This window comes from Atheta coriaria, unplaced genomic scaffold (genome assembly GCF_025399875.1).
Source record: "Atheta coriaria isolate IRGN ID8LTWV9N9 unplaced genomic scaffold, Caltech_Dcor_3.1 hic_scaffold_9_pilon, whole genome shotgun sequence".
Classification (NCBI taxonomy): Eukaryota; Metazoa; Arthropoda; class Insecta; order Coleoptera; family Staphylinidae; genus Dalotia; species Dalotia coriaria.
The window spans coordinates 11,146,296-11,173,510 of record NW_027045451.1 but is presented as its reverse complement, the minus strand read 5'-3'; the positions used below and the strand labels follow the sequence as shown (position 1 = coordinate 11,173,510).

Sequence of the window (27,215 nt, the reverse complement as noted above, 5' to 3'; positions counted from 1 at the left end):
CACAAGTGATGTGTGGGTGTGTGTTTTTGAAGCCATTTCGGGTTGAAATTAAGCGAGAAATTGACTTTTGATATTAGGAACCCAGAATGTTCGAGGAGGCTGAAATATTTCGACAGATCTTCGCACGATTTTAGTAAGTTTCGCTATGATTTTACAATATTTCAGAGTATTTTCGTTCACATAATAACAAATATGGAAGTTATTAAACAAAGTTTAGCTAACATTTTCGGATTGTTCCCGGAGACCAACATTTTTAGTCTTTATTAAAATTGTGCCCTTGATTTGCGCGATACAGGGTGTTTCCCATTGCAAAACTAGTTTTTCTTCTCTTTTTTTAAGCAAAATATATTCTGAAATAGCAAGAAGAGAACTCAATCCAGGTAAGGTCAAAGAAAAACAGAAAAACAATAATTTGACGTTTGAATCAACTTTATTTATGGCACATTAAATACTTACAATAATTATTATCGGTCGACACAAATTGGAACTTACATTATCTCAATCAATTAACTGTAATAACAAAAGGCGTGTACATTTGCATTCTTAACACTATAGTATAACATTACGATAATATACAATATAAAGGATCGAATGTAATTTAGAATATAATCACATTAAGGGTGTATGTACCTTAGATCCAATGTGTCAAGGGTGTAAGACAATCAAAATTGGAACATGTTCGTAAAATATCGACAATCTGGTAAACACGACAAAAATCTTTATTAGTTTTGATTACTGTATTAGTTTATATACATTTTATTATGTGATAATACATATTGCATTTTGGAGGACTGTTCATTTTCAAACATCTTTGGCAAAAGTAAAAGATTAATAACTGCTCAAAAGCGAAACAACACTATGCATTATTTTCGCTCATCGAACCAATACGGTTATGTACATTAAAAATCGAAAAATATATTATAAAACTAAATCTTTGAATCTTCATAGTAAATACTTAAACATTTAAGTAGGTGTTGAATGTACATATCACTTGTAGATATAATTACACAGGATCAATAATTTAAAGCCTCTGAACAACAATCATCTGATCTAAGCATAGAAATGTGTTTTCTTTACTAAATACTTTTAAAAGAATGCAAATAATGCAAGTAAATGCAAATCGCCGTATTCAACCAATCCAAGTTTGAAAAAACTCTTGCATGTTTCGGTAGATACTGAACACCAGTTTTCGGTACGTGGGGTACGAGAATAGTTTTGGTCGAATTACGAGTTACTACTTACCTCCACATCGTGGCGAGCCACCGCCTTTTGGTTCCCACTGTTCATAAGTGATTCGCTAGGGCGCTCGCCCACGGCCGAACCAATCGCATTAATTAATATCAAAATTAATATCGGAATTATTTCAAAAGGGAACTCTTCTAAGTTTGTTTCACATTTCCGCGAGAAATGTGGCAAGCTTTCTTATAAATGTTTCGGTCGACGTTTTCTCATAGATGCGTCTAAAAATAAATCGTAATTACTACACATTCTAATTAATAAATCTATAAGAAAATTAGCAACATTCAAAGCATTATAATTTGGTCAACTTAAATACAATCGCATAGTTGGTTAAAAGATCATCTTACACTAAAAATTTCAGTTTTGTTATAATTTAAAGATGTTTATCATGCATTTTTCAAGAATGTATAGATAAGGTGAAAGAAGTACGTGCTAACAAAGAATAAGAAAACCACTACATCCCAAAATGTTAAAACAAATCAATAAGAAACCCAGAAACTACCAAATTCCAAAGTAAATACTGATTAATCCCTTCTATTCATACATCTCGTTGAAATTGCACTGTTCTTGGAAAAAGGTGTAAGTAAATCATATATCAAACGTTCAAAAATACGTGTTGAAATATTTTGTATTTCCTATGACCATACGCAACTGCTGCTCAACATCGTAACATGTGATTTTGATTTCAGAATTCAAAATTCCATCAACCACAAATTGTTTAAACATATTAGATAGCAACTGCACAGAGTTTAATCAATCTTCAAAAGCACATTTAGAGCAAGTTTACTTATGATATAACAGGTCAGAGAATATCCACTGTAAACGAAAATCATACCAGAATTCGGAAGTGTCTAACATCACAATGTTGTAAGAAGTCCATGAAAATTCATATTATTGTATGTGCAAAATATGCCTTCTAACAACCTGAGCAAATCCAATTCCTTGCCATTTTTTTATATAATTTATATAATAATTACGATACAAATCAAAAACTTAAACTACTTTCCATTGATGCAACTTAACAATTCGTTAATAAGTACAGTGTGCACATTTTACGTATAGTATTCTCCTAAATTCAATCACAAATATAAAATTGATATCGTGTTATTATTAGTTTATTCGAATAATATAACAATTATGATATAATCATCAATCAGTCAATAATATTGCATAATTTTCTTGCATTGTTACTTGCTCATGATTTATGCTATCGATTCAAGAAACGAGTGTATGCTCAAAACTAAAAACCTTGCAACTCTTCTGACATTGCATGTCAAATCAATTCTTTCCGGCACATGATTTTTCCTCTCGCATCAAATAGAAAAAGTGGCACTACTTCAATGTGTGAAAGTGTGAACTATACATATACAATAATTTACAATAATGCGTTTAACATTTACAATTAGTTTGCGCTAGCTAATACTGTTTACAAATGTACTAACTATAGCGAATATAATTACATTTTTTTGTTTATAAGCTAGACTTGTTTTTGTACAGACAATATTCGATTGAACTTCGTTTGGAAATTACTTGTCCAAGATATTCTGATGAGTATATTAGAATTTTACACAGTTTACTTCAAGCGGTGGCAACGAGGGAAGAGTTTTGAGCAATCAAACAAAACTACTGGATGAAGAACATGGTGTGGATAATAATAAAGTCGGCGCACATTTCACTTGGCTGTGAACAAATTAGGCCCCGGAAAACTCTCCCAATCTCGTTGCGATTTCGGCGTGCCACAATATTTACGCATCATACAAATTTATTTCAAACAGCAACAACATTAAGCATATGTTCTCGACATTATTATACACATATTGACAATTTCTTTACTAGTATAGTATAATCTCAACGATTCGCAAATTTACACGTGATTAGTTTTCTTTGAACAATTTCGTACATGTTTCATTTAACTGCAAAATCTGAATCTACTATAATCAACCATTATTTATTTACACTGTAATTGAATTATTCTAATTGCATATCTCTTTTGATAGTTTTGCGACGTACAGTAAAACGATAGTATGCTCGCATAAATAAATTACCTACTTATCGCAATTATCGTAAAATTATATATCGGAATGATTATATTGTCATTATACGCAGGATGACAGCTTGTTCGTTATTGCATTCGTTTGATAAATTTCACCAGTCGATGTAGTAAAATCTTTCCGTAGTCTGAAAGAAATAAATCGAGTTATTTCCGGCGTGGAAAATAAAAGAAACGACCGATTAGTCAATTATTCAAAAATCTTATTGCTTTATGAGCCATAAAACAAAGATAAAAACACGACATGCTTCATTAATTATTATTTATCTGCGTCAACAATAGCGAACAAACTGTCTCGAATAATTAAGCTTAAAAACAACACAAACATATAAATAAATATAAATTAAAATAATCTATAATTTTAACTGGTTAATTGGATTGTTAAAATTAATATTCGGAATGGTAAATTTGTTTAACATCTTAATAAAAATCGTATTTTGTGAAAAAATTAAGACCTGATGTTGTTATGTTTAATGAAAACACTTGTTAAACGTTTTGCTCGACCTTCCGCATTGCAGTTAGTCACGTTAATCATTGTTAAAATGTTACGTTTTTGAAGATTTCTTTTATTTTGATCATCGTCAATAAGCCGCATGCAACTAAAATGCTCTCCGATGCAAGTGCGAATCGCACAGCATCCAAATTAATGGTAGTCTTTCTCAACGCGTTTCTTCAGCTGTTCCTAAATTCCCCGTTGGATGAGAGCGCAAGCATGAAGCAAGAATATAACAAAACGTCAGTGTACACAGCATTCAAATGTAGAATCCATTGTTAATTGATTAATTCGTCCTGGCGTGTAAAAGTGATAAAACTTTGAAGAAACTCTCAGAAACTATTCCTACCAATAGTCTCGATAAATATTCATCAAAATTAGTATTTGTTACTTAGTAATCTCATAATTCCTTCAAACTTTCACCAATGAAACTCATCTTTCTTTTCTTAATGGAGGAAATATTAAGGTATTAAAAATTGCTGTTAATAAAAGTCGTGTGCAAAGTGATGGACGCAACCCAACATGAAAATGAACTCAATACAACGTGTGCTGGTTAATTTATAAGTAAAAAATCAATGTTAGTCATTCGAGTGTGGTCGTACTGTGTACACAGACGATCAGAACGGTGCAAAAACCAAATGAATCCTAACGTTCACACGCCAATTTGCATTCGTTTCGTTAAAATCACGACTGTTTCTGTACGCGTCGCCTATAGTATCGAGTACTGTTGGAGGGTGTGTTTTGCTTAGATAGAACACTCACCATTTCCGTCGTCAGGCAGTTGATAGCGTGTTCGACGGTTTTTTTGCTGTGCGTCGACGTGGTTGACCCTTGGCGTAACGGCGTCGACGGACATCCTGTGCACATTTTCTCTAGCTCACTTTCATGCATTTTCAGTTTCAATCGCTTAATATTATGAATTCACCATACGCAACAACAATTATACTTTGTGCCAATCAAGTTTTTATAATATTTACAATACATATTTGTTAAATAAAACTTGTTGTGACTGATTTTTGATTGGCGCAAAGTATCATACATCATTCAATTGTCGTTCAAGTTTCGTTTTTGTTCGAGTAAAAATTTTAGATTAGAGATTATTGATTATAATAACACATTGATCATTAGTAAATTCTTGTGAGTACGTTAAAGTTGCTCAACAAGATTTTGTTCAGTCTTTGCAAGTTGCCATTAAAATATTAAAATATTTCAACATGGTTTTTAGTAGTGTTTACCTAAAATAAAATGAAAATGGCTAGCAAATAGTGAAGATGATTCGAAAATAGAAAAGGGCAGAGAGTCAAGATCAATAATTGTAGATAATCGGTAAGGAAACGGGTGCATTAGAGTGCAAATATTATAATCAATAACACTAATCTAAAATAATTCCAAAAAACAAAACTATAAACAAACCAAAAAAGGTTACAATTCATGAAATAATCCCAAAAAATCGTTAAATTTCTTTCTCTTGCAGGAAAAATAACTTAAAACTTGGAAACAAATTTAATTTTTAAGTAAGAGAAAGTTTATAAAACATTTCTTTGCGATTTACTTCAACATTTCAAATCAAATATCACACAAGACAGTAAAATAGTTCAAATTAAAGACGCATGCAAACGATTAAGAGTCAAACACTCACCCATATCACCGCTACTCGACGACTCCGTAAACGAAGGTGTGCCTTCCGTCCACGTAGGTGTCGATCCTTCAACAGAGGCAGGTGGAGTCCAGGCCAAGCCTCTGGAGTGACTCGAATGACCAGCACCCGAACTGCCCGATTCGACGCTCAACGATGACTTATTCTCTGCGCGCGATTCCAATCTAATATCAGTTATACTAGAATTAAACACAAGCGATCAAGCACTGACAACACCCACATAATGCAGCAACATGTCATACCTCACAGCATCCTCTCGATAATTCCTCACCGTGACGTGCGAGGTGTGCGTGGCAACACGCGCCCGGCTTGGAGGCGGCGTCGGGCACATACCATCATGAGCACTGCCGGTAACGCCGGCGGCCGCCCTCTGCTCCAGCACCTCGTCGAAGGTCGGCGGTGGCGTACTGCAGCAACTTGGCACTACACCTGAGGAAATACACAAGCATAAACTACAATATCGCTCCACACTAGCGCTATTTCAACAAAAGTAAAAAGAATCACGACTAAAAGTCTCCAAACAGAGAGAGTTTTTATAAAACACTATTTAAACTAAGACAGAAGACAAAACTAACAAACTATGAGCATTATTTATACAATTGAAACAATCTAAGCGTATGAATAACACCAAGAAGTAAAAAGAATCCCAATTCTTACATTTTCCATTCAGAAAATAAAGAATTTTAATGTCAAACTAAAGCAAAGTCAACCACACGTTACACTACGTAACTGCGAAATCTTTCGGGCACCTCCCAATAAATAATTGAACCTAATAAATGAGAATAACAAAAGATAAATACAATTATAATTACAGTGAGAAGCAGAACAATCAAAAGTCACAATAGAAGCAAGTACAAAGCAGGACAACTTCAACAAGCTTGAACGAAACTTTGAACGAATACAATGCAACGCGCTAAATATAAATGTCTGGAAATTTTAGTGGAATGCTGTTTATTAAAAGATTCGGTTTGTCCAAATATTGATTCGAAATGGAGCGCATATTCAATCGGTAGCTGGTGTTGTAAATTGGAAAGTCGTTAATGTACAACTTTTCAAAACTCAACGTCGCCATCGACTCCCGCGAGCACAAACTTTCCACCGACTCAAAACTTTTCAGTTTTAATTCAGCGCAAAGAAGTTTCTTTGGATTCGCACTAATATATCGAATATTAGCGTTGTGAACTTCGTTCGGCCGGTAGGAGACTTCCAAGATATCGTCACAGAACGATTTCTTTCGTCTCCGCGCTCGGTCTCCTGGTTTCAGAGGAAATTCTTTGTACTGAGTGTAATTTAGAATGAATGTATCGGGGCAACTCTTACGTCGGCCGGTGCAGTGGTGCATGTTGGAGAGAAAGCGACCTACGGCAAACTTACTCGCAAGCGAATCATGCGCGCCCGTTAAAAGCGAAGAAGAGCACTCGTCATGCACGTAATCATGCTGCGCACCTTTGCCGCCACCCAGGCCGCCGCCGCGCTTATTTTTCGGCGTGCCGCGCGGCGGTACCGGCGGAGGTATTTTCGGTTTGTTCTCCGCCGTCGGCCGCCCGACCAGCACGGCCGGGTAGGCCGCCGGCGGCGAGGTTAAAGGAGCTGTCGAGGTTGGGGTTTGTGTGGCCGGTGGGGAGGCTTTCAGTGGAAGAGTCTCGGTCGGGCTCGCTGCTCAAGACGGAAACAGAGAAAAAAATAGTATTAAATACACCACAATTCGCTGGCCAGTCCACACGAAAAGTTTTGTAATTCATCTAAACAAAAGAGAGTCGAAAAGAGAGAAATCAAAAATCAACTCCAAAAGCGTTTTGAAGCTGGTGATATAGAGAAGATGAGCGAATGAAAAGCACGATCATCGTCCATTCAACCTCACCGACCTCGAAGGAAAGCGCACGAGAATGTAGCCCAAAACTTAACGTAACTTATATAATACGAGACTCGTAGAGACAAATAAAGTTAAGCGAACTCACCAGTTTTGCTTCCATTCTGTTGACTAGAGATTACTTGCGTGGAAGCTGAACACAATATAATTTAATTAGCAAATACAGTTGTTTTTAATCCGGAACAACAAAAGCTCAAAGAAGTTTCCATCATACTCCATACCATCCGGTTAAACACAGCACAGACAAGCAACTCTCAATGAAAAGAAAATTTGAATATTGTATCCAAAACACACCCACACCGGGGAGCGGAAAACAAAACGCTAAAAAAACATAAACAAAGCACTTACTATTGTTATCCAGCTCATCGTGCGCGCCGCGTAAAGGTCTAGACAATGATTTCCTTTTCGACGGTGAATGTTTTAGAGCTGGAATGAAGAAATAAACCAAAGTATTAGCCAACTGCGTCTAGCGTCTACAACCAACTGCCAAAAACGAACAGAAACATTAATATTAGATTTAATATTAAAATATTAAATGCGTTTGTCTAAAGAAAATAATTAGTACTTTTCAAATTAATATAACAAAGCGAGACTAATCAAATTCAATCTTTCGATTAAGTAATAGTAGTAGTTTTGTATTAGTTGTTACCTTTCACAAATCATTTGTGTTTCTGTGCGTAGTGTTCTTAAATAATCATGATGTAGCTTAAGTTAAAGATTTTTGATGTGTTGTATGCACAAGCTTGCAGATGTTGTATGACTGGATGTGAAAATAGTGTTGTTCAGTGTGTTCACACTCGATCAGAAATCATAAAAGTCAAAGCAACGAAAGAAACTTAGGGGAAGCATACAGATTACGTCACAAGTACAACGACAGTTAAAAATTATTAATCTAGAGATAGAGATACAGGGGGACGTTACCTATATAGCTCGTAACCAATGTGCGGAATTTACGATGGTTGCCTTTAACTTCGGGCAAATCCACTACATGAAGCATTAAAACACACACACATGTAAAATACGTTGAGTGTATCTCGGCCACACAGCGTCCATCTGCATGGACTCGCATGGCGGAAGAGAAGAGAAACATATTTATATGCGAGAGGGGTAAGTATTTGACACTTAACGGAGGTGTACATTTATCAAAAACTCGATCGCTTTGGGTCAGTCAACACAACAATATTTCAGTCATGCTATATCGGGTAGAAAATTTTGATCTAGCATGAGATGATAATGATTTCCTGCTTCCGAAATGACTGTAATTACACGGAATTGAATTTTTTCATTGATTGATGACTAGCGAAAGTTACCGCGACCCATTAAAGTTAATTTTACTTAATACCTCTCACCAATATTACCGGTTATTTCTCCCAATAAAATATTGACTGCAAAAGTTACAACTTACGTGATGGAATCTTCTTAAAGACCTTCTCGGCCATGAAATTCTGAAAGCGATTGGCGTAGAAGCTGGGCCGATGCACCGACACAGTATCCTTAAAACCAGAGAAACACAAAAATCAATACACAACACTTATGCAATTACAACTTTCACATACCCCGTCGTGAATGAGCGACTTCCACGAGTGCTCCAGTTTTTTCCTCAATCTGTAGCTCTGGAGAATGTCGATGATACCGATGTAGAGCAGGAGGCGTTCGCCTTGCGCATTCCGCGCTGGAATTCCACCGGGACTAAAAACAAAAACGCATGTTATTATTGCGAGCGCACAGCGCAGCAGAACAGAGAAACATCCAAACACAATGGACAAAAACCGTTACAATTGCATCCCAACACGCCATTTGCCAATACTTTGTGTGTGTGTGTGAAATTTCGCAATTTGAAGCATTGATTTTGTTTTGTGTGTTTGCATCGCATTGTGAGTCTAAATCCAATCAATCGCATGAATTGTCATTTGAACGAAATCGATTTATGCCTTTTTTTATGTGCAACACCAACAGCACAGCAACAGTAAAACACGCATGTAGTAGCTGATGTACCTGTTAAGACCTGTCATGAAAGGTAGTTCCCGGCCGGTGTTCCACAGACTGACGAATTTAAAAACGAATTCAAACAATAGCATATGAGATAAAAATAGTATGACACATGCCGCATAGAAGAATAAATATAGTGCGAAGAAAGTATGTGTAACAGACTTTTCAGCATTCCGATAGACAACGTGTTTCAAGTAAACGTTAAAAATAATCAGAATAACTCATAATAAGAAGTAATGCGGTTGAATTTAATTGAAAGTTAAGTATAGATTTATGTATGTCACTGTCGAAGCGAATGTCGAAGAGATAAATGTAGCAGCGGTGGCGAATAATAAAGATAGCAGCTCGCCGCCAAACGGGAAATGTACTTACGGCACGTCATCTTCCTCGTCGATGGGTTCTGACTCGGCCTGAATACTCTCCATTGCGGTCGAGTGCGCGACCAGCCGCTGCCTGTTGATCGAGCGGCTGCGATTCAACAATGCCGCCGCCCCGATTCGATCCTCCCGCTCGCGATCTCGCTCGTTGTTCAGCATCGACACATTGGCGTCACCTTCACCGTCTTCTTCCGGCACTTCCTCCAAATTTTCATGCGATTTTTTACTCTGAAACACATAATTTTAGTATTTTAAGATAAAATTGTATCCTTTAAAACAAAAAATATTAATTTACTTACAGCTTTCTCGCGTTGAGCTTGATCTAAATTATGAACACCAACTAAAAGACTGTAGTCCATGATTTTGAAGCTTTCCAGCACGCGGCAATCGCGTTGTATCGTCTTGACGAGCGCAGAATAAGTGTCTGCCTCCATTAAAATACCCTCCGGATGGTGTTCCATGAAATCCAAGTCTTTGTACGTCGGCGAGCGCTTCTGGCGTTCCGCCTTCGACGCCTTACGCTTGTAAGTGCTGCCTTTCAGATCGTACTTCATGTGCAGCGTCACGAAGCTGGGCAATAGGTTGTTCATCACGACTAACCGAACGTTTTTACTATTACATTGATAACAATATAATCCAAAAAACTTTGGCAACAATGTCCTAGGATTCTGATTCAAATTCATATAATAACCTGCACAGGAAATACACAAATATGAATATCATTTAGCATATTTATTTATAGATGTACAACTTACCAGCTAATAATTTTTGTAAAAACTCTCCTTCTTTGTGTTGTACTGTCTTCACAATGAACTCGTCATCGTCTGTTAAATAGAAAATGGAACCGCTAGCACCTGGATTCGATAACTCCCTTAGCGGAGAACTACACATGGACATCTATAAATAATCCCAATTAAAAATGATTAAAATTGACTGTAACTATCCAAATTACCAAAAAATCATCCGGTTGGATACCAAACAAATCACGAAAGTATCTAAATGCAATCGGAGCGTAATTCTTAAACTTAAACTCGGAATAATGATGAGCGGGCGTGTGATTTGAGCCGTCCTGCGGGAAGTTCGTGGTCTCCACCGTCATAAAGTCCTGCATCAACAGATCACGCTCCGGCTTCGACGCTAGACCGCCGACGGCATGTTGAATTCCTTCAAACAAACACAAGCAAACAAAAAACACGGTCACAATCTCTGATAACACCAGTATTTACCGATTTGTATCTTGTTATGAAAGTGTGATGTCACATATTGCCACAGCATAATGTCAACAGCACGCACATTTATTCAAAATACTTGTATCAATCAAGCAGTAATTGAACTAATTGCAGTTAATTCGCGCGCCGCGCGAGTGTCGGTAAACTGCCCCCGATTGATGCGTTGCAAGCAATGCGAGCCACGATAAGAGATGCACACAACAGCTCGCAAGCAGCCGGTCGTGATCGTCACGACGATGACGACACGCAGCACACAACACGGAAAATTTATGTTTCTTACGATGCGGCGCGATACACAATGCGATTGTTGGTGCAGATAGCGCATAAATCACGCCTCGCGCGAGCTACATTATTTAGGTATTCGTACTTTTGAGTGGCCATCATCTCGCATGATTTAATTATGTGTAATTAACACAATTTACACATGGTGTTAAACGTTGAACAACGACCGCTGGATAGATACAAGGTGCAAATTTAAAATCAATAAACAAAACTGTAACTTTCACAGGCGCACAGGAAAAACACTCGAAATAAGTGAATATTTACCGAGTTGAATGGAACCCATAATCTGCGTCGACTGGATCTTCTTGTAGGTGATTTCGCCGCCGACGCCGACACGCCGATGACCAATTTTTCGCTCCCTGTCGCGTTCGCGTTCCGCCTTGGTGCGGGGCAGCGGTGTTTTCGGCGCATACTGCGAGCCCTAAAGAATAAAACAATTGATTTGTCAAGTACACACTGTATCACAGTCACTAATATTATTTCCTATTACCACATCAAACAACTCATGATTTACTTGGGTCATATTTGTGTACGCGTCGTAAATAAATCTTCGATTTCTCAACGGTTTAATCAAATACGCACACGCGAAACATCGTTTGAAGTCGACGTCAATTTCGTGAACGTATTTTCGATACGTATGTTTGTTATTTTTGCGCCACGGCTCTCGTTCGGCGTAATGAAATCGTAATTAAATCGTTTGACTATGTTGTGGGATCAGTTGGATTAATATTTATTGAATGGTTATATGGATAATGTTAAACAGGCGCTTATGCAGCGAGGCCAATGAGAGATTCATGTTAATGCAAACAAATTCGAATGCAGTTTACATAGTGCTTATTAAATTCGCAGCGAAAACGTTTAAAACAATTTTGTTTTGTGTGTTCAATTGGCGAATACATTCACGGCCATTGCAACGAACTTGTACTTGAATAATGTGTGGTGTTAAATGAGTTTCCTGCGTGGCTAATTAATGATTCACCGCAGATACAGTGAATGCAGGAACAATTACATGCGAACACAAAATTCATAAGTAAACATCGTAATTTTCGATTACCATCGTGATAAGCTGTCGATAACATAAATGATGCAATTTTGTGAACCATTTGTTTTTAAATTTGAATTATTCTCTCGTATTTCCTAACAATATTTAATAAAATAATATTAAACATGACCTAATGAGTTATATCACCATTATTTAAATTTTTTTTTTTAATATTTGCGCATATACTTTTTTATTTTCTTTCTTTTACGATGATTTCGCAATAATTTAATATTTCATCAATTTTTGTCAATGAATTGTATCCAAGATTCGCCGATAGAACGAGTTATCGGTTATGTTTCAAGGCTGCCCGACCGTTTTGCTTTGACACGTGTACGTGCATCCACAGCTCGCATGCAAATTAATTCACAATGTATTTAATTACGCCCATGATTTTCCCGGAAAATATTCAAACTTTTTATTGATATGAGTGCCAGCGTATAGTTTACTACACGTCTAGGAATTCAAAACAAACAATTTAACTCTGACGTGATGATAAAGTTTCTAGAAAACTCGTAAATTGTGTTTTTTTCAGCAGCGGAAGCTTATCAGCTGTGCCACACGCTGGTTAATCATTTCGTAAAGGAAAACAATAAATGTGGTTCATTATCACCGGCTCGCCGCAAGCCAGATAAATTAAAAAGTGCCAATCTGAGTCGTTGAAATTTTGCAAACTTTTAAAAACGTTAAAAACACACGCTATTATTAGCCTAGTTTATAAACTATTATTACAACCATAGGAACTTTAAAATGTGACCAAAATAAACAACAAAAACTTTCCTGTGTGTTTTAACTTTTGCACAAATGCTTTCACCGCATCACAAAATCGATAGTTTTTATAAAAGTCACGCAAGTAAAAAAATAGTTTTCAGATAATCGCTTTTCAAGTCTCAGCAGGCCGAAAGAAAAGCGGGAAAATGGCAGCGAAAAATGATAAGATATCTTTAAACGTTTATAACTTTTGCCCGTGTGTTCCAATTCTTATGAAATTTTCAACAACGAATCTAAATCGATGAATTTAAAAATTAAAGAAAATTTTTTTTATAAATTTTTATAATAAAACAGCGACATTAGGCAGATATTGATTTTTTCTCGACAATTTTCAACCAATAAAAAAATAAAACAAGCGTTAGATGTGGTAACGTAATAAACTTAATTAAACAAAATGCCATCCCGCACATAAATAATTCAATAATCTATTTTAACACAACCATAAATATTTTCCATGTTCTAACAACCCTGATATTCCAGTAACACCAAAATAACCCAGCCTTGTTATGTTATTCGTATTCGTTTTTAATGGCACGCCTAAAAATACAATGCAACCTGTATGTTTGTTACAATTAATAATTCATTCGTAACTAGGTGTTCCAATATTTGCTCGGTAGTCTCCGGTTTCGACACTGTGTGAATAATAACCGAATGACTAAACCACAAAACGAAATCAGACAATCCAGACGCGGTCGCCGCGTACTTGTTACGATGAACATTTGAACATGTACGAGTTTATGTAACATCACATTATGGCGTGCGCCTCAGCGTTTGTTATAATAATGTTACATGGAACTTAATTCGGTCTCATCCGCGTTCAAGTCTACCAATTTATTGTTATCGTTCAGTGAACAAGCGTATAATTTCACAGTTTGTTCGCGTTTCAGCAAGAAATTATTTATGACGGGCGGAAAAATTTGTTTTGTAGCCCAAGGGAGGTTTAAAAGTTTAGTATGGGTTGAAATATAATTATTTTAAATAAAAAATGTATGATTTTGATTCAAAAAACATTATTTCCACAAAAAGTAGAAAATATTTATAAAAAGATCAAAAAATATTTATAGCTTGCGAATGAACATATTTTAAAGCCCAAAAGTGGTTAAAAAGTTAGTATAACTTGAAAGACATTAGAATTTCATCAAAAAATGTCAGTTTTTCATTAGTTAAACATTATTTCAGCGAAAAAAGTTGAAAAAAATCAAAATAATCATAAAATTATTGATAGCTGGGGAATAAATATGTTTTGCGACCCAAGGGTGATTTAAAAACCTAGTATATATTAAATCAAACAATAATATTTCATTTAAAATGTCTGTTTTTTGAATAATCAAACATAATTTCCACAAAACATAGAAAAAAAATTAATTTTTTCCTGTTTTTTCTGGGTGGAAAGCAATTTTAACTTATAAATTCGCTCAATTTGCATTGTTAATGTTATTATCTTGTTTCCCTTTATGAAAAACACAGGAATATTAAAAATTTAATAATATTTGCGCAGGTGGGTATAAAATTCGCAATTTATTTGAATTACATCCATCCACGCTTTGTCCCAATAAACAATTTCTGTTCTACTTACATCGTTTCCCAGTTTTGCATTGCCTTGCAGTCGATTATCTGAAAACAATAACAAAAACTATTATAGACATCAATCACAAAACAAGATAAGATTGATTTAGACATGTGAATCATATCATCAAGAATTCCAACTTGAAACATGTTGCAAAAAGGTGAAAATGGCTGTGTTTTACATACGTATCGAATTATGTGTTGATAACAAAGTAATAACTTGAATGTTTTTGCTATGACTACACCGCGTATTCTGGAAAACCTTGTTCGAAGTTGTTAAAAGCAAAAAGGATTCGCGGCGTGTGTAAACCTTGAGGGCGACGGTCGCTGACAATTGGGAGCTCCCGAATGATACACTGCATGTACATCAAACAATTGATGATTCATAAGAGCAAACTGGACAAAACCGTTCGGGGACATGGACGGAATCGACGGAATTTCGCTCGGGTCGATATTTTTATTGGTTATATACTCCTCGGGCAACGAACACGCACCGCCATGGTGTTGGATTGTCCATTAATGACCTACAAAAGACACGATGGAAACGCGGCGCGTTCGTGAAATATGTGAAAACATTTGAATAGCCATCGCAGACGAGCAAATCGAGAAAGCGCACGGGCACTCGTACGACTTCCTCAATATCAACGAAATTCCGTTATTAGTATGATCCGGTAATGAACGAATGAATGCGCCTGCAGGTGTTCCAACAAGCTGGGAGTTTTTTTTGTGTGTGTTACCTTCGATGTCTGAGCTGTTCTCGGCGCCGAACGCGAACTCCTTGGCGTTGTTCGCCGCTAAAGACGAGTCGTCCACTTCGATGCTCTCAATGTTATCACCCGAAGCCATTTTGTGCACTGTGCTTGCTCCTTTACGCACTCGGATTCACACGAGGACACGCGGCGCGTACCGCATGACGCGCTGCTTCGATTCCCTCGATTCGCACGGCGAGGTTCGCCCGATCGGTACTAATTGATCCGCGCCGAATTCATCGCGATTCCGCCTGTCTATGCGTGCTGGCTGCGAGCTTCGTGCGCTTCCTCTCCCATCATACGCTGTTCGTCATCGATAAACCGTTCGCCACTTGACAACACCACTGACAGTTGCGTTTGGCATTCACATATTTGCCTCCCACTTTCGGCATGAAGGAAACAGCGCGTGCGTTACAAACACATTTTAAAATTATCCGACTGAATATTAATATATTGCTTGCAAAATAGCGTTAATTATGCGTAATTTGCTTGATTATTTTAGCTTTTAAACTAATCTTAACCTAATTTACTGTTAACTTTGTTTCAAAGTTGGTAGCACCGCAAATCAAATTAAAATTTGTGTATACTTGGTTGCATATAATGGTTGCATAGTATTTCACGTATTTCACAAAGCTTGTAACCCAAATATTGGAAGTAAAAGTTATTTAAAGCAATACAAAAACCTCAATACTTTTAAAACTATTTAATAATTACCGTTAGTTTTAAACATCGTAAAGTTCCATTTTTATTTTGAATGGTTCTTATCCTGGCTAAACTCAAGGTCATTAAATGTGAGGTTATTGTTGTTATTGACTGTTATGACTTGGGCTACAAAAGGAAAGCGGCAAAAACTACAAAATCTAACTATAACTCATATTTTACTTAATTCTGTTTGTTATATTTCGTGATTTCGACGTTTTTGTGACTCAAAATGTCACTTATATACATCAATACGTGAGTAAACTTGTTTGATTAAAACTGCAAACATTATACCTTTATTTAACTTATTTAGAGACACTACCATCACACCAGCAGAATCTGAGGTGAAGACAGAATCACACACCACTGATGAGCAGTCACAAACCCAGAGTGAGGCTCAGGCAGCCCTCAGTCAGTTTTGGGCTAAAGCCATGGAAGAAATTCGTGCAATTCGCGTCGTAAGTTAACATTGAATAAGTAATTGTTTAAATAATGCACAAATTCTTTTTTAGATGGACTTGAAACAACAAGTTCTACCCCTGGCAAGAATCAAAAAGATCATGAAACTGGATGAGGATGTGAAGATGATCTCAGCAGAAGCGCCACTTTTGTTTGCCAAAGCCGCCGAGATTTTTATTCATGAACTAACGTTGCGGTCATGGATTCACACCGAAGATAACAAACGGCGCACGTTGCAAAGAAACGACATTGCGATGGCAATCACGAAATTTGACCAGTTTGATTTCCTTATTGATATTGTGCCTAGAGATGACATCAAACCCAACAAGCCTAAAGAGGAAGGCGTCGCCAGAGCCGTGGTGAATCCAGAGTATTATCTGCAGTTGGCCCAACAGCATCATCATTCATTACAGCAGAATGTCACGACTCAGGCGCAACCTACAAGTTCAGCGATACAGATTGTCCAACCACAAGTTCAGACTGTGCAGGTTAATCCATTGGAACAGGTAATTTGGTTTTATTTATGTATTAAATAGTTTTTATAATTTTTATTGTTATTTTAGACAACTGCAAGTACATCTGCAACGCCGACAACCCAACATGCACCTGTGTTAATTCAGCAACCCGCAGCGCAGGCAGCGGCGGCTCAGGCGCAATCTCCAACTGGTGGAATTCAAATTGTTCAACAAATTGTTACACCTAATGGAGAAGTACAACAAATACCGGTAAATTAGTTTAATTTTCAATAGAAGCTTGTATTTTGTACCTTTTATGACTTAAAGTCAGCATTTTAATCTCTATTGAATGTATTTATCGAAATATTATACAAAATTCTTAATTTTTTGCAGATACAACTCTCTCCGCAACAATTACAAATGATTCGAATGCAATTGGCGAACAACACATCGCAACCGTTGATTATTCAAGCCGCGCCAATTCAACAACCCACTCAACCCCAAATTATTCAGGTAATAAATTATTTAAAGCGTACGGGGTATTTTTTAATACAAATGTGTTTATTTTCAGGTCCAAGGAAGTGGCGGCCAACAAGTTTACTTAACACAAAGCAACGGCAGTACCGAAAGCGAATGATCTACAAGATTACACAATATTATTTAAACACGCATTATTTTTATAATTTAAACTATTTTTCTCGCGTTACGACGAGCGTCATAAGAAAAATAAACATTGACACAGTGTTCACTGATTATGATCATGATTCTCATTCAAATTTTTTTTTGTATTTGCTTACGTTGATATTTTGAAAACAATGATTTGCAAATGATTACAACCGCCGAAAACAAGTATCACGAGGTGCGGTTGTGGTTCTGTATATTCTTGTGTCAACATATTTACATCATTACATCGCATTATCGACTAAATGCCTAATGCATCTATCAGTTCCATGTGTTTCCATATCTGTTGCGTGTAATTAGTGAATTAGCTTTTTATTGATCCCTCCCTAGAAAAAAAGAAGGTACACACATATTTTATCTATTGACTGGAGGTAGATGATGTGACTGCAATAAATATGAATTTATTGTATTCGTTTTTACGATTTCCTACCTTTCGAACGTGCTTGACGTGAAACAAGTTGTGCAACTTTGTGGGAAAATGTACACGCATTGTCCGGTGCTTTATTGTGCGGCTTCTGATGTATGGGTCGATGAACCCACCAAAAATGGTAGCGAAGGGGTATTTATTATTGAATGTTTTATAAACGACTTTTTTTATTAGGGATTATTATCTACTCGATGATAACTCCGGTCTTGGCGATGTGTGGAATTATTGGCAATTTGCTGTCATTTATAATCCTGAAAACGTTTAAACGATTTGAATCTTCTACTTCTACTTATCTTGCTGGTAAGTACAATATTTTGTATGTTGCGGTTGAAGGGCCGGATTTTAACTTAGTCTGGAGCATTTAAATGCAGATGAGGTACCCTTTACCCCATAAAAAACTTAAAGCTGCTCTAAATGTTAGCAAACTGTATTTCGCAAAATTAGGAAATTAGGTCCTAATCTAAACAATATCTGCAAAACTTTATTGGGAAAAAATTGCGCTTTAATGTGATGTATATTATAATCCTTACAAGTGGTCAAAAATCGTAAAAATGCTTTCAGTAAATTTCGCGGCAATTTTACAATATATCTGTGCATTTTCGTTCGCATAATAACAAATATTGAAGTAATTGATCAAAGTTTTTCAGCATTTTCACTGCTTTTCTACTTTCCTTAGAAGTTAGTGATGCACATGAATTTAAAGGGCAACTCTTTTACTATAAAATTTTGAAAATAGCATTACAATTGGGGACATACTTTGGGAAATACGGGGTGTTTTTCATCGCGTGTTGTTGAAATTCTCAAAAAAAAATTAATGTTGAAGACCATTTTTGGGCTGTCCTAAGCACTACAGAGGACTAAACTGTATATCATATTAAAGGGCAACTCTTTTGCCATAAAATGCTACAGATAACATTATAATTGGGCCATTGGTTTGCAAGATACGGGGTGTTTTCCTTCGCATGTGTTTGAAATTCTCAAAACTGCAATTTCAGGGCTGTTCTAAGCTCTGCAGAGTATTGAAAAATATATTATATTAAAGGGCAGCTCTTTCACAAAAAATGCAATAAACATCAGTACAATTGGGCCCATGGTTTCCGAGATAAAGGGTATTTTTCATCGCAAGTTTTTGAAATGTTCAAGAAAATTCAATTTTAGGGTCTTTCTAAGCCCTACAGAAGATTGAAATATACCTCACATTAAAGGGCAGCCCTTTTCCATATAATACTTGAAACACCATTACAATTTGGCCCTTGGTTTCCGAGATACAGGGTGTTTTCCGTCGCATGTTTTTGAAATTCTCAAGAAAATGCAACTTTAGGGCTGTTCTAAGCCCTACAGAGGATTGAAATATATATCATATTAAAGGGCAGCTCTTTAGCCATAAAATGCAAAAAACATCATTACATTTGGGCCCTTGGTTTCCGAGATACAGGGTGGTTTTCATCGCAAGTTTTTGAAATTTTCAAGAAAGTTCAATTTTAGGGCTGTTCTAAGCCCTACAGAGGATTGAAATATATATCACATTAAAGGGCAGCCCTTTTGCCTTAAAATGTTAGAAACATCATTACAATTGGGCCCTTGGTTTCCGAGATACAGGGTGTTTTCCGTCGCATGTTTTTGAAATTCTCAAGAAAATGCAACTTTAGGGCTGTTCTAAGCCCTACAGAGGATTGAAATATATATCATATTAAAGGGCAGCTCTTTTGCTATAAGACGCGAAAAACCGCAAGACAATTGGGCCCTTGGTTTCCGAGATACAGGGTGTTTTCCGTCGCATGTTTTTGAAATTTTCAAGAAAATGCTATTTTAAGGATGTTTCAAGACTTACACAGAATTGAAATATATATCATATTAAAGGGCAACTCTTTCGCCATAAAATGCTGAAAACAGAATTGCAATTAGTCCCTTAGTTTGGGTGATATCTGTTGTTTTCGATCGCGTGCTATATTAATTATTCGACCAAAACTTTACTTACTTTACTTTACTGCTTTTCATCTTTCCTTAGAAGTTACTGATGCACATGAATTTAATGGACGACTCTTTTACAATAAAATTTTGAAAATAGCATTACAATTGGAGACATACTTTGGGAGTTACAGGGTGTTTGTTGAAATTCTAAAAAATTAATATTGAAGACCATTTAAGGGCTGTCCTAAGCCCTACAGAGGGCTAAACTGTATATCATATTAAAGGGCAACTCTTTCGACATAAAATGCTACAGATAACATTATAATTGGGCCATTGGTTTCCAAGATACAGGGTGTTTTCCGACGCATGTGTTTGAAATTCTCAAAACTGCAATTTCAGGGCTGTTCTAAGCTCTGCAGAGTATTGAAAAATATATTATATTAAAGGGCAGCTCTTTCACAAAAAATGCAATAAACATCAGTACAATTGGGCCCATGGTTTCCGAGATAAAGGGTATTTTTCATCGCAAGTTTTTGAAATGTTCAAGAAAATTCAATTTTAGGGTCTTTCTAAGCCCTACAGAGGATTGAAATATATATCACATTAAAGGGCAGCCCTTTTGCCATATAATACTTGAAACACCATTACAATTAGGCCCTTGGTTTCCGAGATACAGGGTGTTTTCCGTCGCATGAGTTTGAAATTCTCAAAAAATGCAATTTTAGGGCTTTTCTAAGCCCTACAGAGGATTAAAATATATATTATATTAAAGGGCAGCTCTTTCGCCATAAAATGCAAAAGACATCATTACAATTGGGCCCTCGATTTCCGAGATACAGGGTGTTTTTCATCGCATGTTTTTGAAATTCTCAAGAAAATGCAATTTTAGGGCTGTTCTAAGCCCTACAGAGGATTGAAATATATATCACATTAAAGGGCAGCCCTTTTGCCTTAAAATATTAGAAACATCATTACAATTGGGCCCTTGGTTACCGAGATACAGGGTGTTTTCCGTCGCATGTTTTTGAAATTTTCAAGAAATGCAATTTTAGGGCTGTTCTAAGCCCTACAGAGGATTGAAATATATATCATGGTAAGGGGCAGCTCTTTTGCCATAAAACGCTAAAACCGCATCACAATTGGGCCCTTGGTTACCGAGATACAGGGTGTTTTCCGTCGCATGTTTTTGAAATTTTCAAGAAAATGCTATTTTAAGGATGTTTCAAGACTTACACAGAATTGAAATATATATCATATTAAAGGGCAACTCTTTCGCCATAAAATGCTGAAAACAGAATTGCAATTAGTCCCTTAGTTTGGGTGATATCTGTTGTTTTCGATCGCGTGCTATATTAATTATTCGACCAAAACTGTTCAGTGATGGTTTCAAATCTCAGAGAAATTTCAGAAATCGTGCGAAGATCCCTCAAAATATTTCAGTCTCCTCGCACATTCTGCTATCCTAATATTCAAAATCAATTTCTCCGTTTATTTCGAGTCGAAAATGACTTAAATCCGTACACGCACACATGCACACGACTAAGGGCACCCACACATAACAAATGTGTGTGTGTGTGTGTGTGCGCGCAAATGGCTTCATTTTCGGATCGAAATGAAGCTGCAAATTGCTATTTTGTATTAGGAACCCAGAATGTGTAAGAAGGCTGAAATGTTTCGACGGATCTTCGCACGATTTCCGTGATTTTGCGGTGTTTTTAAAATATTTCAGAGCATTTTCGTTCACATAATAACAAATATTGAAGTAATTGAATAATGTTTAGCAGCACTTTTAGGGTCGTTCTAAGCCCTACAGAGGATTGAAATATATATCATATTAAAGGGCAGCTCTTTCGCCATAAAGTGCAAAAGACGTCGTTACAAGTAGGCCCTTGGTCTCCGAGATACAGGGTGTTTTTCATCGCATGTTTTTGAAATCATCAAGAAAATGCAACTTTAGGGCCGTTCTAAGCCCTACAGAGGATTGAAATATATATCACATTAAAGGGCAGCCCTTTTGCCATATAATACTAGAAACACCATTACAATTAGGCCCTTGGTTTCCGAGATACAGGGTGTTTTCCTTCGCATGTTTCTGTAATTTTCAAGGGAATGCAATTTTAGGGATTTTCTAAGTCCTACACAGGATAGAAATATATATCATATTAAAGGGCAACCTTTTGCTATAAAATGCTGAAGACAGAATTACAATTGGTCGCTTAGTTTGGGAGATATCTTTTGTTTTCGATCGCGTGTAATAGTAATTATTCGTCCGGTGATCGTGTCTAATCTCAGGGCAATTTCAGAAATCGTGCGAAGATTCCTCAAAATATTTCAGCCTCCTCGCACATTCTGCTATCCTAATATTCAAAATCAATTTCTCCGTTTATTTCGAGTCGAAAACGGCTCAAATCGGTACACACACACATGCACACGACTAGGGGGAGACACACATAACAAATGTGTGTGTGTGAGTGTGCGCAAATGGCTTCATTTTCGGCTCGAAATGAAACTGAAAATTGACTTTTGGTATTAGGATCCCAGAACGTGCGAGGAGGTAGAAATATTTCAACAGATCTTCGCACGATTTCAATAATTTCTCGGCGATTTTAAAATATTTCAGACCATTTTCGCTTTTAAATCCAACAAAAAAAAATCACAAAACAAAGAGTATTTTCTACTAAATGTTATAAAGTTTTGCAAGTATTAATCAACAATAAAGAAAAAACAAGTACTTTGTATATAATATTTATTGATATATTTAAAAACAAATACAAATATTAACAAATTTATTCATAAAAACTAGAACAACACTAAAATCATAAATACTGCGCCAGATCAACACGTTATCAAATATTTACTCCAAAAAGCACAATTTCCAACTACACTTTAGCGCTACAATACACACATATCATAAAATACTATCAGAACAGCAAACAAAAAATGACTCATGAAAATTTATAGTTCTAGCGCTGACGGATCTGGCCGCCTCCGCATTCCTCCTCGTTTCAGGGTTGTGTCGAGGTATCCTATGGTCCAAACCCGGGTGGCGTGAATACGAAGCGATCATTGCCATCCCCGTCGGCGGAATGTTCACTTGCTGGGCGTCCACTGCCATTGTCGGCGTCACCATCGGTAAATGTTAACTTAACTTCATGACAGCAAATGGGTTGACGGCCATTCTGCAATAAAACACACTTTTCAGTAATGGTCAACCAAAAAAACTCTAAAAACTTGAACATAAAACTTTAAACTTTATAAATATTTCTTACGTTTATGCTTTTTTTTTCGTTGTGGATATCAGATCGGATCGTGTATCTTTCCAGTCCAATGCGTGCAAAACGTCCAAATTGCTGCCAGCAGAAAACTGCAAGACTCGTGATGCTGGGCGGGTTGTTGATCTCCATTTTGTTCAACGTGCCATACTGCTTCATGTACACATGGGACTGTCAAGGAAACCTAGCTATGACACCATTTGTTAAAACCACGTAAGATAATTACTGAATTTACAAATTTTACAAAACATAACCTCACCTATTTTGACAGGTTTTATAGAATCCACAATTGGGTAAAACTATTCTTATTCTCCATCCTGCCGGCGTTGTTGCTCCTGTTGGGGAATATTTACCTCATCCGTCATCTGAAAAAAATGTACAAAATTACCGAGGAGTGTCGACAACGCTGTAAAATGTCATCAAAAACAAGAGTAAGTACACATCAAACAACGCCATCTTTAGAAAATAACATTCGCTTGTCTTATTTGCACATGAAATATATTCGGATACATTACCCACAAAAACCGAAGAGGTTTTTGCTCGGTAAACTGTAATAAATAACTATATACTACGGTTAGGTTCGACACGTTTTTTATCGCCATCTTTATGTGGGGTCAACATGGCCGCCGGGTCCAAGCCGCCACCTTTCGAACAAAAAACGTTCTTGCGATGGCGCGTGGAACATAAACATCGCAATAAAGCTAGTTGTCGTAGATAACAAGCTAAAATATTTAGAATGGTGGCGTTTAGCGTCGCCGCCATCGTGAAAAATATGAAAATGTCACAGCACGAACGCGATATATCATGCTAAACGTCCGCCGCTTTTTATCAGTCATGCAAACTTTGTGCCGACGTGAAAGTTACAACCGAAAAGAAGTTAATGAAGAAAATTAAAAATTTATCAACACTTTTTGTGAAAAAGATCTGTCACGTCCAAAAACTTACATTTTACGCACTAATAATATTTATATCTTACAGGATCAAAAATTGGTTACCATAACGCTGGTGTTGATGATTTTCTTCTTTTTAATCGGCGAGATTCCTGCAAGTTTGGTCTCGCGTTCATCCGTTGTGAGTCTTTTGTTCTGGGGCGATGAAACCAAAGCGGATAATTCGAAAGTTCTTGAGTTCTGCAGACAAATCGCTACTTTGATGAACGGTGTGTATTTGGCCGTGAATTTTTTCATCTACTACATGTTCTGCACTAATTTCCGGGCATGCTTTTGTGAGATTGTCGCCTGCGCAGCTTGTTGGCGTGGCCGAAAAGACAAAAAAGCGATTGTATGCGAGAAGGAGCAGCAATTGGCGCAAGTAAACATTTTTATCGTCGACGAGGAGTGCAAACAGTCATTTTGGGTGCCGTTGGCGGACTTTAACTGGCGACTTATTAAACTTTTCGAGGATAATAAACTTGCTGCAAGTATCATTCATACAGCTAAGATTTAAGAGTTAAAATAAGTAAAAACTTTAGAAAAGCAAAAATAATGAATTAAAGTAGTAAAAATTGTTTTTATTCATAAAAATGACTTAATAATGCATGTAAAATGTAATTTAAATTATTTTGCTTCTATTTGTTAATAATTTTAGAGTTTAGTAACAATTTAAAGTCAAAAAATGCGATTTTTATCAATTTAATCACAAAAACTTTTATTTCTTCAAAAAATGATGTAAAAAGTTGATTTCCTTCTGATTTGCTTATATGAATTGTTTCCATACATGTTTATTACATTTTTTATTTGATTTCCACCGAATTACAAGTTTCAATTTGCATTTTATTCTGTTTGACATCATATTGCAAACAAAACAAACCCCTCAGCAGCAGGCTAGTCGACTCTGATCCGATTTTGTGCATCAAAAGACGAGTTTATTGCATTCTGTTCGTCGCAGAATTGTTCCTCAAGAGCGTTTTTATTCGTCACCGCCTCGACCGCCGCTCCAACTTGAATTATAAATGTAAGCTTGGGTTTTAAGAAATTGCCTGCTGCAATATTAAAATGGGCGCGCGCGGAAAAAGGCGCGGCGACAAATTTTATTCATTTCAAGCGCGTCGCGTAATTTATTGAAATGCAGCCGACAAGAATCTATAAATCTTGTCAAACGGTTAAATATTATCCAGCGACATGCCAGCAGCGACTAACCGTTCTGCCGCCGTCGGTTTCGGCAGGCTTAATAGTAAATTTATTATTACGGCTTAATTCGTAAGTACTCTCGTGCGTATACGCAGCAGTACTAAACATGTCGGGTTGAAGAGGGTTCTTTCAAGGAGAACCACTAGCACAGCAAGCCCAACAGACGTTGATATGGAACTTTAAAGCGTGAATCCAGCGATCAAATTTGCTGTGTGTTACTCCGAGGCTGTGTGGAGGCGCCGGGCGTTGAGTAAATAAATAATAGAAACGTTTGAAATATAAGCCTGAAACAATGCAGCCCCGGGCACGAAACCAACGCCTATTTATACTTTTCACAGCTATATTTAACCACGCGCGCAAATTTATAAATAAGCCCTGTATTAATTATTTACAGCACACGAATGTGGAAAGCGTTTTGTTCGATTCACGCCGTTCAAATCATACATCAGTTGTTAAATCACTTAAGTACACGACTCGCTTGGTATTTATGTAGGCTGTAGGATGTAGTCGGATATTCCGGGGGATAATCTCGAGAAATAACCGCGTGGTTTGTTTTCTGTGCGCGATTCTCGTGCGACTGCGCTGGAGCACGTGCACGCGCGGTATTCCGCATCCTACAGGTTGTAAATCGCGCGCCGCCGCCTTCGGCCGCCGCCTACCGCCGCTGCTGAAGTTTGCGAGCGCATTTAAGCGCTCATCTCGGTCGGACGCGGACGGGCAGCAGCAGCAGCCGGGATAAATCGCGTGTGGCATTAAGTTACGATCGACTGGGCGCGCGAGAGTTGTGAGAGTTGTGTGCGAGTTGTGGGACGTGGAACGCGCTGGAATTATTCACGCTGGCGGAAAGTACGAGGACGGCGGGATTCTGAATGTTTTTCGAAACTTTTAAAGCGGCAAACTTAAAAACTAAGCGAACAAATAGACAGCGGAACTTTGCGCAGTTGAAACAGTTTGAAATTGACGAGACATCTGTGACGTAAACTGTGTGCACTTTAACACGTGGAGGGTTTCAAGCAATTAGAAATTATTTTTCAGCTCATTTGGAAAGCGAAATATTCATGCAAGGTTTGTATAAATATTTAATTATTTTCTAGAATTAGATAATCAAAAAGTAAAAAAATAAACGATTTATTTTTTGCCAAAATTTTTGTTTGTAAATTTTTTTTAAATAAAATTTTTGTTTAATTAGATGTATAATTTTATGCAGTATTAATTTCTGAAGAAATAATTGTAATAAGTCAAGTAGTTTTTGAGTAATTAACAAAACGTCATAAATCCATGGTGATTATTTTTTAATCATAAAAAATTAAACTCATCTTCGCGTTTTTTTAATTTTCTGTATTTTTATGTGATAGTTGCGTGTTTCGTAATGTTAGCATACCTTAACAAGAATTTATAGAACACAGTTATTGTGCGAAATCGTTAAAACTGTCATCACGGAAATTATTTATCGACGAAACTAGGTTGCGCCCAGCGCGGTTTCGGACAATAAAAAAGAAACGGCCGAAAGGAGAATATCGAATTTTTATGCGAAAACTTTTTCAATTTGATGGCCACACCACCACTACGTGCACCGCGCTCTCAAAACGATGAGAAGCGACAAAAACGCGATGAATAATTGCCAACTTTATTCCCTCTCAACGTACACCCAACTAAAAATCGCGTTCGAATTTATATTTACGCCCCGCTCGGTTTAATTAAAAAATAAAATTTGCATAAAACAATTTACGGCCGTGTGAAGCATAAACTCCACCGATATGACATCGATCAAACACAACGCACACCAAACTAAATTCAATTGCTGCATTAACATGCACAAAAAACGAATTGCGGAGAGCGTATATATTTTTTATCAGTTAACAGAGTGCAAG

At 36.8% G+C, this 27,215-nt stretch overlaps 4 protein-coding genes and 1 long non-coding RNA gene across 21 annotated transcripts in view; 3 read left to right on the top strand and 2 right to left on the bottom strand.

Annotated features, from left to right (window-relative positions):
• Window positions 1–701: 701 nt before the first annotated feature.
• Window positions 702–15,658, bottom strand: PIP5K59B (Phosphatidylinositol 4-phosphate 5-kinase 59B). Of its 16 annotated transcripts, none has more exons than XM_065310718.1 (18): window positions 15,300–15,658; window positions 14,573–14,610; window positions 11,451–11,607; window positions 10,628–10,839; window positions 10,431–10,572; window positions 9,975–10,366; window positions 9,671–9,903; window positions 8,866–8,998; window positions 8,715–8,802; window positions 8,231–8,293; window positions 7,658–7,735; window positions 7,398–7,442; window positions 6,886–7,095; window positions 6,170–6,208; window positions 5,682–5,868; window positions 5,422–5,618; window positions 4,545–4,639; window positions 702–1,460 (listed from the first exon to the last, which is right to left on the bottom strand). In XM_065310718.1, exons 1-18 carry the CDS (start codon window positions 15,406–15,408, stop codon window positions 1,449–1,451), a joined length of 2,430 nt encoding a protein of 809 aa, XP_065166790.1. In that variant the 5' UTR covers window positions 15,409–15,658; the 3' UTR covers window positions 702–1,448. The 16 variants fall into 16 exon arrangements, with proteins under 16 accessions (XP_065166790.1, XP_065166793.1, XP_065166786.1 ...); XM_065310714.1 differs by lacking the exon at window positions 702–1,460 and adding an exon at window positions 1,850–3,971; XM_065310716.1 differs by lacking the exon at window positions 702–1,460 and adding an exon at window positions 1,850–3,417.
• Window positions 15,659–15,978: 320 nt separating this feature from the next.
• On the top strand, window positions 15,979–17,668 carry LOC135798344 (nuclear transcription factor Y subunit gamma). Its single transcript, XM_065311162.1, has 6 exons — window positions 15,979–16,265; window positions 16,324–16,468; window positions 16,523–16,975; window positions 17,033–17,194; window positions 17,318–17,437; window positions 17,496–17,668. The coding sequence occupies exons 1-6, from the start codon at window positions 16,243–16,245 to the stop codon at window positions 17,559–17,561; spliced, it is 969 nt and encodes a 322-aa protein (XP_065167234.1). The 5' UTR covers window positions 15,979–16,242; the 3' UTR covers window positions 17,562–17,668.
• A 152-nt stretch (window positions 17,669–17,820) lies between these two features.
• LOC135798341 (C-C chemokine receptor type 1) lies at window positions 17,821–24,661 on the top strand. Its single transcript, XM_065311159.1, has 6 exons — window positions 17,821–18,153; window positions 18,207–18,332; window positions 22,905–23,075; window positions 23,245–23,428; window positions 23,487–23,646; window positions 24,194–24,661. Exons 1-6 carry the CDS (start codon window positions 18,084–18,086, stop codon window positions 24,659–24,661), a joined length of 1,179 nt encoding a protein of 392 aa, XP_065167231.1. The 5' UTR covers window positions 17,821–18,083.
• LOC135798347 (uncharacterized) lies at window positions 22,673–24,341 on the bottom strand. 2 transcript variants are annotated; one of them, XR_010549692.1, is made up of 4 exons: window positions 24,211–24,341; window positions 23,475–23,580; window positions 23,213–23,403; window positions 22,673–23,122 (listed from the first exon to the last, which is right to left on the bottom strand). It is a non-coding gene; the product is annotated as an uncharacterized lncRNA (long non-coding RNA). The 2 variants fall into 2 exon arrangements; XR_010549693.1 differs by having other exon boundaries at window positions 24,192–24,311.
• A 1,381-nt stretch (window positions 24,662–26,042) lies between the features above and the next one.
• The window catches only part of s-cup (spermiogenesis-related protein stanley-cup), a 34,155-nt gene continuing 32,982 nt past the window's right edge, over window positions 26,043–27,215 (top strand). The window contains exon 1 of the mRNA XM_065311164.1: window positions 26,043–26,409. The gene's annotated coding sequence lies outside the window, so the exon portion shown is untranslated. The remainder of the gene's footprint in view (window positions 26,410–27,215) is intronic.

Coding starts and splice junctions, on each gene's coding strand:
- PIP5K59B (XM_065310711.1), bottom strand. CDS start 15,408: ATGGCTTCGGGTGATAACATTGAGAGCATCGAAGTGGACGACTCGTCT. Junction 11,608..14,572: donor ATGCAAAACTGGGAAACGAT/GTAAGTAGAACA, acceptor TTTATTCTTTAG/GGCTCGCAGTATGCGCCGAA. Junction 5,869..6,169: donor GGTGCCCGAAAGATTTCGCA/GTTACGTAGTGT, acceptor GTATTTCCTCAG/GTGTAGTGCCAAGTTGCTGC.
- LOC135798344 (XM_065311162.1), top strand. CDS start 16,243: ATGTCACTTATATACATCAATAC. Junction 16,469..16,522: donor AAATTCGTGCAATTCGCGTC/GTAAGTTAACAT, acceptor ATTCTTTTTTAG/ATGGACTTGAAACAACAAGT. Junction 16,976..17,032: donor AGGTTAATCCATTGGAACAG/GTAATTTGGTTT, acceptor TTGTTATTTTAG/ACAACTGCAAGTACATCTGC.
- LOC135798341 (XM_065311159.1), top strand. CDS start 18,084: ATGTACACGCATTGTCCGGTGCTTTATTGTGCGGCTTCTGATGTATGG. Junction 18,333..22,904: donor TACTTCTACTTATCTTGCTG/GTAAGTACAATA, acceptor GAAAATTTATAG/TTCTAGCGCTGACGGATCTG. Junction 23,429..23,486: donor ACACCATTTGTTAAAACCAC/GTAAGATAATTA, acceptor CTATTTTGACAG/GTTTTATAGAATCCACAATT.